The sequence below is a fragment of the Eubalaena glacialis genome, chromosome 16 (genome assembly GCF_028564815.1).
Source record: "Eubalaena glacialis isolate mEubGla1 chromosome 16, mEubGla1.1.hap2.+ XY, whole genome shotgun sequence".
Taxonomy (NCBI): domain Eukaryota; kingdom Metazoa; phylum Chordata; class Mammalia; order Artiodactyla; family Balaenidae; genus Eubalaena; species Eubalaena glacialis.
Genome location: NC_083731.1, coordinates 24163008 through 24174085, shown reverse-complemented (window position 1 = coordinate 24174085; position 11078 = coordinate 24163008). Strand labels below are relative to the sequence as shown.

Here is an 11078-nt window from a genome sequence, read left to right as displayed (position 1 = left end):
ATGAAGAGTGGCCCCCACTTGCCGCAATTAGAGAAGGCCCTCGCACAGAAACGAAGACCCAACACAGCCATAAATAAATAAATTAATTAATTAAAAAAAAAATGATCAATGATGAACTATTCTAAAATTACAGTGATGTATGTATCTCATTTTGTAGGCTGTAAACTCCTTGAGGTTAGAACTACCCTTTTATATTCTCTAAGAGAGCATCTACAATATTTTTCACGTAACAAGTACCCAATATTGTTGCCAATTGCCAATTGAATCTGTAGGTTCTAACTCATTCGAAATTCTTTCAACAAGTAGATAATTCTCCTGTCAGCTTTGTGTGAAGTTCAATTAGGGAATATAATTATTTTTCAAGTATGCAATATAGTATATATTTAGCAAGTAAATGGAAGGAGAAGGGTGAGTAATTAGATATTCGGGATCTAAGCCAATTAACTAAAACTGCCAGTCAATTGAGGCCAAAGGGTGATACTGGGCTTTAATAATCTAAGATGATTACTTCAGTGATCCATTTCATTATAAAATTATAGTCCTTAAACACTTAATCTGTTATTATCTTAACTATTTAATTTTTTCTGAAACCCAATCAAATTTTGATAGGCCAGAACAGAGTAGATATTGATTCAGGTCAGATTGTTCTGTCTGTGACACGTACTTTCATGAAACCATTTAGTGGCATTTCTTTCACTTTCAACACAAAGACGAAAGTCCTCCATGTCCTGTATGTTACTTTTTATAATCATATTTTTGGTGACTTTATAGATGAAAGAAAATGCCAAGGGATTAAGTTAAATTTATTTAATTTAGCCTTTGTTTTTTATGGTTCTGGATCACATTGAAGCAAATCATGTAACTTAATAATTTTGAGTATGCATTGCATTTACTATATCTGTTGATATCATACTTCATCTTTTAAAAATTAAATAATATGTTACATTTGGAATAGATTGAAATAAGAAAGAAAATGAAACAAAAGTGAATACATGCTAAAATTAAAATTTTAGCACATTTTATATTTCCATTTTTCCTCAAATAAGCATACAAATAAAACAACTAGTATTTATAAATTAGCTCGCAGAAGAGGTAAATTAGAAACCACACTACATCATATTCTACCAACACGTTAAAAACGCACACTTCCCTGTTCACCCTTGCAAATTCATCCATCTCTCTGTACATACCAAACACATTTATTAGCAATTCTGGAAAAAGCTAAATTAACAAACTGTCCTTGAAATCACCAGTATAATTTTGACACATTAAAATGCCTGACAATTCTAATTACATCTGATATAAACACTGTTAAGAAGAAGAATCCTGTTATAGTAATGTTAGATCAGCTATTCCAGCTTCCTCCTGGGTAAACATGTAAAAATGGTTAAACAATAAATTTCTATGGCAACAACTTCAATTATAAGATCTTCTTAGTTACACCAGCTGCCACAGAAGGTACTACTTTCTTTAAAGCAGTGGGAACTAACCAAGATATCTCCTTTCCTCCTTTTCCATCTGGCACAACTAAAATCTCTTACTTTGATGAATTAAAGGATGATTTAACTGGAAACAAGATATCTCAACTAAAGCACATGGTAACTACCATTATATGAGCATTGTACGTTAAGACAAAACAAAGACAAGAAGCTAAGTACTTCTAAGTGAAAGTTATATGGTGAGACCATATATATTATGTATCCTACAAATTAAGCTTATATATATACATATATAAACTATATGTTAGTTTATATATGTAATTGTGCCAGAGATACTTTATCAAAATAAATAAAACATTGTCTAAATAATAAATGCTCTTATGAAATCATTGAATATCTTTTCTACATGGATTTTTAACATATATTATTATGTATTAAAATATTTGATAGTCCTAATATTTTAGAATCAATATATAGATAATTTAGATTTAATGATTTGAACTTATATAATTCATAAATTCATACAGCACATTCATTTTTTTCTTATATGTTAAATCTTCTTATACAGTCTTGGAGAACACACTAAGTTATCTCCTTCAAATATAGGACAATTTTTTCTGTTGCAAGACATACTGGAAATATAAAGGGCCACCAATACATACTGAATTAAGATAAAACCAGGGTCCTTAATTTTTATATTGTATTTTTACAGCTATACACACACACACACACACACACACACACATATATATATATATATATATATATATATATATTATATATATAAAAAGGATAGCATTCTTCAAGAAATTACCAGGTAAATATATCTGACTACTCCATTCAAAGAGTGAGGTTTTGGAGTATGAGGAAAATTGTATTTAAATACAGCTCCACTATTTACCAGATTTGAGTTATTGCTTACTTTTTTTAAGCCTCAATTTTCTCATTGGTGTAATAGAAATAACAATATCTTATTAAATTTTTATGTGCTTGTGAGGGCTAAATTAAGTAATTCTGTAAATCACTTAGCACATGCCTGGACACAATGACCACTCAGAAACCACTGAAGCTAATCTTTTAAAAATACCTTTAACATTGCCTTCTATATTTTAATTTCTTTCTAATTACTATGAAGAAAAGTTCATGCCCCAGTGCACACTTTCTACCAGAAGTTCTATTTTCCTGACTTAAACTAATCATGTATCAGTTTTTAAAATTACCATCATGCCTCACTAGGTATCTTTCAAGTGTCACTTTCCACCAGAAACATAGAACACCTGCCATTTTTCTTTTCCTTCTTAAGGTCATAATATCCTTGGATATATAACTCTTCCCCTCCCCCAACTTTTCAATCAAGAATAAGTCTGTTGATTGCCTACAAGGAACCCAGTTGTCTTTCCATAAAAGAATTAAGGCCTTCACATGAAAAATGAATAAATAAATAACAACCCATAATATTTGTCAGAGGGTAGTGGGTTACAACCTTACTACCATGAAATGCAGTCCACAAACAAAAGAATCAAGAGAGAAAATGATGAATGGCCTTAGGAATAGTGATGGTTTATAATAAGGATTTTATTTAAAAAACATTAAAATAAATAATACATACTCCAGAACATCACTGTTCTGGGAAATTGCTTCTCTTTAGAATATGAGTTCTAGAAGGCAAATCTTCTTACAACTGCTCTGGGGGCTTTCATTAGCTGATTTACAATCCTACAGTAATTTTTTTTTTTTTTTTTAATCTGTGGTCTGCAGTCTTTTAACATACTTCTCAAGGGTGGATATGTGGTGGAATGCAGACCCCCATCAATGTGTAGTTTTATTTGCTGTTTTGTCCCCTAACTGCTGATAAAATAGACTGCTTAGAAATCCCAGAGGACTATGACTGAGACCAGAGTTACACTGGCTCATAAAATTCAAACAGTTCAATGCTTTTCTTGTTAATTGCTGGGCCACAACCAAAAATCCGAATGATGGGAGAGAAACACTTCTTTAGGATAATGATTGATTTCCATAAAGATGAGTGCTTTAACAAATTTCAATATGCATTTGCTGGGGCGGGTAGGGTGGGTGGGCACTAATTAGTTTTACCGTTTTCAGCAGATGTTGAATTCAAAACGCCAGCAGCATCTCAAATGCCAGTCATTAGGGCTGTCTTTCATCGAAGAGTGCTGACCAATGAAACCTCCTCTGTTTAGTGAGACCGATGTAGACAGAGTCAATTAAATCAAATCTCTACTAACATCCTTAACATATCTGCAGCAGCAGCAGCAGCAGCAGTGAGGGATTTCCAGTATTAATAAAGGAATTCACTGCAGCAGCAGGAGAGGGGGAAAAAAGGGAGGGGGGAGGGGCGTGTCGGGGGAAAGACCTTCCTTAACCACAGGGGAACGCTGGAAAAGTCCGGGGGCGGGGATGGAGAGGGAGGGGAGCTACGTAAAGGGTAAAAAGCTAAGTGAGATGATTAAAGAGAGAGCCTTAATGTAGCTCTTGAAGTGATCCACCCCCAACCTTCCCCCTCCCGCGTCCCTTCCACCGCAAATCCAATTTACCCGTTGCAAATATGAAGCTGGAAAAATGTAAGGACCCAGAGTTGAAAACATTTTCACTTTAATACTGAAAAAATATGCCATTATAAAATCCTCGAATAGAATTAGTAAGTTCCACGTGCTTCCTCGGTTCTTTTTTCCTACTTTATAAGTAAGATTTACACCAGCACAGAATTGCTACCATTGGATCGCAGCCTAAGCACTAGAGTGACATTAATTGGTCATGCTTAACTGCCTCAAAATCTTTTTTTCTTAATAATTACACTGATACTATAATAGAAATCATGGGTACTTATTTTACATTCAGATGGAAGGCATTATTGGATATGTATAGAAAAATATTCCCCCTCAAAAAAAAAAAAAAATCACCATCAAAATAAAAGAGCCCAAAACAACCCATAAAACTTTGCTCAACAAAATACATTTTTAACTCATAAAATGAACTGATGACTAGCCATGCAAATGTCCTAAATAAAACCTTTACATTTTTTTTCACAGTAAACGTACGCTCTGAACTGCCTACCGATCACAAATAATGGCGAAATGGCACTTTCTGATTATACGGTATTTTGTTTATAGAAAGTTTGATACGATGGGATTTATCAGGTAAGAGGGTGGGTGCTGTGAACGTGACGGCGTCCCCAGTCGCGGGAGGGCAGCGTCCCCGGAGCGCGTGGATTCCATGCGAGCCATGCAGCACGTTTTGTTTTCTGCCAGAAGTCAGAGTTACTTATTTACAATACATTCATGCCTTCGTGCAACTGCCCATCCCTGCGTAGCCAACAGGGAGCCATCGCGCCCCCCCTCCTCACGGGCTAATCCACAGGGGAAGAATAGATACCTACTTTCTATATAGATGTGGGTATATGTCTATATGCATAGGACCACGGTACCTTCCCCTCCAGCCCCTCTCCCGAGGGGAAGGGCACTGTCTGATCTCCGAGCAGGGCCCCCGCCGGGGCTTTGTCAAAAGGGGCTGCAGCAAAGAGGGATCTGGCAGGCTCTCCCAGCTCGCCACAGTCTGCTCTTTGTTTCCAGAGGGAGCTAAGGGGTCAGACCCTCTCAGTTGAGCGAGTTCATAGTTATTTATTTACTATGTCCATCAAGCCTTGGGGCGCTCTGGACTTGGGTCTGGGCTCCTCTGACCCCCGGGGATGCCGGCGGAGTGGGGGGGGAGGGGGGAGGCAGTTCCATCCCCCCCCTCCTCTGCTTTAGCCGGGTTGGGGGTCTTAGTCTGAGAGCGAGTGGGAGCCACAGTCATACACTCTGTGGGCCCCATCTGCGTTGTAAGGCCCATTGTGCCAGTAGGAAGAGTCACAGACTGTCTGTAGGGAATTAATTTCGGAGGCCGAGGAGTTGGCGTCCCTTCTCTTGGACCGCTTTCGATTCCTCAGGATAAACACGAGCATGCCCACCACAGTGAAGGCGGAGGTGACAAACACCAGCAGCAGTCCCGGGACCAACACGGAGATGGACACCCTGCTGGTGTCTAAGTAGGAGTTGGAGCGTGTCCCGGTCTCCGCCAACCCGGTGCTGTTTTTACTGTGCGAAGTTAACGTGGGCGAGATCCTCGCGTACAGCTGGGGGCAGATCTCGTCATTGGACAGCAGCATGAAATCCTTCCTAAAGAAGTTCACTGGCGTCTCGCACTTGAGGTCGCTCATCAGCACTTCGGAACCCAGGCGTTCTGCCCATTGCTTGAAAGGCACAATGGTGCAGGAGCACTCCCAAGGGTTTCCGTGCAGGTCTATCTGGATGATGGAGGTTAACTGGTCCAGCACCCCTGCCACCGGAAGGTACATGAAGTAATTGTTGTGCAGGCTGAGTTTAGAGAGCGAGACCCCAGCAAACACGTCCACGGGTAGGGACCTCAGCAAGTTGTTGTTGAGAATGAGGATCCTCAGTTTGGGCATGGCGTTGAAGGTGGCAGGCAGGATGAGCTGGATGGCGTTGTACTCCACGTTGAGGTACTCAAGGTTTTGCAGGCCGGCGAATTTCTCCCGGGACAGCGTGTCAAGGTAGTTACTATCCATGTACAACCACCTGAGGTCCAAAAGATTCTTAAAAGTGTTGTTCTCTACGGTGGCAATGTTATTGTTGCCCAGATCCAACAGAATGAGATTCTTGTAATCCACAAAGTGCGACTTTCGGATGCTATGGATCTTGTTATCTCGCAGGAAAAGCTCCTGCACGTTGGAAAGCTTGGGCTTCAAATCAGCCAAGCTGCTCACGTTCCGGTTGTTGCAGTTCATCTTTAAACCCGACCCTGGGATGTGGTCGCAGCTGCAGCCCCCAGGGCAGGGCAAGCCGTGGGCTGGGGGTTTGTTTCTGGCGCTGCCGGTAGCTATCGCTGCCGTGGGTCTGATTTTGATCTGCCAGTTGCCTGGGATCTTTGTACCTCCGTTTGGAGCCGACCCTGGGGTGGCATGATCTTCTTGCCCATTTGTCTTGAAAGGAGTTGGCAGGGGGCCAGGAGCGAAGGTCTCTTCTTGGGCAGGGGGAGCCGGGAGACTAGAATCCACTCTGTTTTTCAAAGGACACAAGTCCTGTTCAGTGGTTTCATTGAGGTCTTTGCCCTGCAGTCTGGTGGGGGCTTCGCAGACTACTCGGCCGATCAGGGCATTTTTGGGAATGTTTTCGAGCCATTCTTTCAGGGAGAGCAGATCACAAGTGCAGTCCCATGGGTTATCCTCTAGCAGGATCTCGGCAATGCCAGGGATTTGCTCCAAGACCTCCTCGTAGGGCAGCGTTTTCAGCCTGTTTCCCCGGAGGTCGAGGTGAGTGATGGGCACATATTGGAACACATTGGCAGGTAGGGTGCTGATGAGATTGTCGTTTAAAATGAGTACCTCCAGCTTGTTCAAGTCCTGGAAGGCCCCCGGGTCTATATCCCGTAATAAATTAAAATCAGCCTGGAGGTATTCCAGATCGTCCAGCCCCAGGAAAGTCTGCTTTCGAAAAGATTTGATCTTGTTGTTATTGATGTGCAGCCTTTTCACCAGCTGCAGCCCCAGAAAAGCCCCAGGAACGATTTCATGCAACCCATTATTTTCCATGTGCAAACTAACCGCATTATAAAAGTTAGCGAACTCATTAGGGAAAAGTCGAGTGAGGGAATTGCCGTGCAGAAATAGATGGTAAAACTGGGAAGTCGGGGCGGTGAAACGCTGAAGACTTGTAAAGCCCTTTTTTTCACAGTCTACGTGTAGGTCCCCTTCTATCTCATTGCAGGAACAGATCTTCTCTTTGCAAACGTCCCCTGTAACGTTTCCAGCGGCAAAACAAAGAGACGTCTCCAGCAACAGAATCCAAAGCAGCATTTTTAAAGCGAGCAATTCATCCCCGATCTCATCACAAAGTAACAGCGACCATCCTGCTCTCCACAGACACAATTCAAGTTCATTTAGTGCTCCAATGTCCGAACCCAGGGAAGGAGAAGAAAAGGGTTTGGGGGGGTGGGGGTGGATTCCTTCCTCCCTAACCCCCCCGCACTGCAACAACCCAGGCGCCAGTCAATAATTATATCTACAAACTATCCAGGCACGTAGTGCAAGGCAAGCAAAAAAAAAAAAAAAAAAAAAAGTAGAAAAAATAACCCCACTCCCCCTCAACCCTTTAAAAATAACGAAAAAGAAGTTAAATATATACATATAAATTAAAAATACACCCTTACAGAATCTCGTCTAGTGTTCCTCACTAACCAGAAAGGGAACAATGCTAGTAATTAGAAGCAAGTGCATGTTAGAGAAACAAGCAGAGGGTTTGCAGCGTAGTACAGGCACACTGCCTGTGCATGGCTGTGCATCGGACTGACCTTGCCTCTGATACAAAGCAGGGTTTTCGGCGGCTTCTGTTGTTGAGGCTGCTGATGGAGTTCTTACTGTGGCTGCGGATTGCCCGAGTGCCCCCGAGGAGCTGTCCAGCCCCCTCCCGGTGCTGAAATCACGCCCGACCGGAGGCCTCACGCTGCCGAACCAATGGCGCTGGAAAATTTCCGCAATCGCTGCGTTTTGTGACTGTCCATCGTTTCCCTTTCCTCCCCTTCGCTCCTCTTCAGCCTTTTTTTCTGGTCTCCGGCTCTCGGTTACTAGATCTTCTTTTCTTGTTCTTCTCTTTCTTCTGCTCTTTCGGAATTACGTGGAGGGGGCGGAGGGGTGGGGGCGAATTGTGTGAGGGAGGGAGAGAGCGTGAGAATGGGGAGGGGGGAAGAAGAGAGTTGCTAAGAAGCTCTGCTCGTTCCAGCCTGGTGCACTCTGAAAGATCTGACACCCTCTGCTGATCTGCAGTAGCAAAAATCCATCTGGTGAGGGAATGCTGAAGGAAAAAAAAATCAATCCACGTACAGGGCAAGCGTTAAAAATATGGGCATTAAAGGCTCTCGATCCACATAGACGTTTATTTGAAAAGGATTATTTAATTCTTTTTGCGTGCTGGAAACTTTACCCTTTCCTTTCCTTAACGACCTCACAGCCCCCACTAGCTCCAGCGTTTGCAAAGAGTGCTTTTAAAACATCTATTTCCCGATGGCTTGAATAAAATTAGTGTCAGGGTGTCAAGCGAACAGCAATTTGAGGTAATTATACTGCACGCCATTTTCATCGGTGCTTTAAATGCATTTCTTCTGTCTCTGCAGTACAATGTTTTATGCTATTTGATGTCTTTGAAACCGTTTTTTTGTTTGTTTGTTTCATTTTTAACATGTTTGAAAGTAGCTATTTGGAACATATATTCATATATATATTTTATACAATACAATTGGGTATGAATTTTTTTGCTGCTAGGTATGTAATTTAGGCAAATACTTTTTAAAACTTGGTATAGAATTTTAGTCAATTTGGCCATTGAAAGTTAGGTTTCTCTGATGATATTTCTTGAATGTTACTTAAGTCTGCAGGGTGAAAACACAGTGCACGCTTTCGTCTTTGATTCCAGACCCGAAATCCTTCACTGGGAACCGGAAAAGGAGGGAGGGGGCAGGGAAAAATCCCAGTATGATTCGTGAGTGCTCTTAAAAACCCACTGGCAGACTCGTGTGTGCACACCACACACACGCACGCACACAGGCTCACCCTCACACTCTCACACACACGAAGTTTCTGCCTCCGTTTGGACGAATTTAAAATGCATACAAGTAAATAACCGGTTGCATTCTGCTAGGGGGAGATAGAAATCTCCAGTCCCTAAGGCTCTGTGTGAACCTTATCTACAGGTAGTGGCCAGTTTCTCTTTGCCGGCTCAATGGTGCTGCCAGGGCACAGTGCTCGGGCTTTTCCCAGGGAAGTAATTGCTGGATTCTTTAAACTTAGATGGAGCTTATAAAAACCAAGTTTTACTAACATCTGGGACGGAAGAGAATGTGACAATGCAGCTTCTCTGGAAGGCTGTTTTGCTGACTTAGAGTCAACACCTTTTCCATCAATACTTCTAAAAATTGTGTGCATTATTTTAGTGTTTGGAATTTACAGGACTTAAAAAAAAATGTTGTTTGGTTCTTTCTTCAGTCTAAGCAGAGATCATATGTTCACATCAGTTTCCCTTTTAATTAGGTCTTACACAAGTTGGACAGTTGTTACAAGCCTGATAATAAGCTGCATAAAAGATCAAATACTCAAGGATTGTGTATTTGGAAAAGGTTAAAGAGTGAAAGATTTGGAGGGAGGAATGGGGTTGGGAAAATTCAGGGAAATGTAGAGGAGATTTCTTATTCCAGGTCCAGAAGCTAATTACTGGGGAGGGGCAGGTTTCTTATCTATATATAATATTTTCATATAATCAAATGTTGTGTTGTCGTCTTCTGGTGAAATTCAGTGGAGGGTTGTGGATGAGGGTTCAGCTCAGAATGGGGTGTGTGCGTACACGTGCATGTGTGTGTGTGTGTGTGTGAGAGAGAGAGAGAGAGAGAGAGAGACAGAGAGAGAGAGACTGAAAGGCCTTTTTCAGACAACCTATTACACTTTTAAAAACAATTCTGTTCTTATTTAATTTAACCTATTACCACATGCAGGAAGAGGGAAGAGAGCTTAATCCATTTGAAACTATTTCACGAAAATAATGCTATGTAGTTGAGAACTGCAGATGTGGAGGAGGAGTTAAACTGAGGGGAAGGATATTTCTGTTTCTTTGTAATAGGACTCAGATCTGAAACTTCTTGGCCCCAGAAACCACGCTGCGAGAGGAGGGCAGACTCATGCAGTGTCTGTGGCAAGACTGAAGGAGAGACAGAAAAATGCTGGCTGTTTAGGAAGAAAAATATTGATGGTAATCATCTAAAATCACACCTTTAAGCTTAATTGGTTACTTATTTATTCAACTTGCTGAATAAATACTTTATGTGAAGAGACCCAAAGAATGTATTGAAGCTGACTTTAAATTAACAGAATTGGGGTAACAAGCAATTGATATTAAGATTTCATCCCCCCCTCCCACCCATTAAACGCTGTATCTTTCTCTCCTGATTGCTTCTTTCCTCTCAAAGCACCAATCACATTAGAAAATTTACGGACAGGATTTTCCTATTTCAATATGTTACAAAAATTTTTTCTGCCATCCTCAAATAGTTTATTATCTCTGCACTGTAAGAAAAGGATGTGGTATTGCCCAGATGAACAGCCAAACTTCAGAAGAAAATATTAAGGTTGTATCACCTCTATGAAGATATCCACTACCAATCTGTAAGCAAAAAATTGTCACACACGTATAGTTCTATGGAAGATGCACCCTTGTTAATGAGTTAACAAAAGTCTTCTTAAAGTAATTATTTTCATAATAAGTACATTTCAGAGGAATAAAGCAGCTTAGAAAAGTATACCCACCCCTCCAAAGGCTAACTCTTCAAGTACAGCCGTACATTTCTTGGTGGGAAGTAAAAAAAAATATGGGAATGTGTATGTGATCTAAACATTTCTAACGCCTTAGGGGAACATTTCTTAGGCATGAACTCTTCTTAAAAGGGTTCTACTATATCTATTTGAGGTCAAGTGAACTACTTCAATTGCTTTGCCTCTTATAACAGATGATCTCAGGAGCCAGAGATAAAGGACACTCCAGCTGATGATGAGAATTGATAATATTTGCTCGGGGCTGTAGT

The 11078-nt window shown here is 41.0% G+C and overlaps 1 protein-coding gene across 1 annotated transcript; it reads right to left on the bottom strand.

Annotated features, from left to right (window-relative positions):
• Positions 1 to 5220: 5220 nt before the first annotated feature.
• Positions 5221 to 7311, bottom strand: SLITRK1 (SLIT and NTRK like family member 1). The gene has a single exon (XM_061171060.1). The coding sequence runs from the start codon at positions 7309 to 7311 to the stop codon at positions 5221 to 5223; it is 2091 nt and encodes a 696-aa protein (XP_061027043.1).
• Between the last annotated feature and the right edge of the window lie 3767 nt (positions 7312 to 11078).

What these genes read in the sequence shown, in the direction of transcription:
- SLITRK1 (XM_061171060.1), bottom strand. Translation starts at nt 7,311, where the DNA reads ATGCTGCTTTGGATTCTGTTGCTGGAGACGTCTCTTTGTTTTGCCGCT.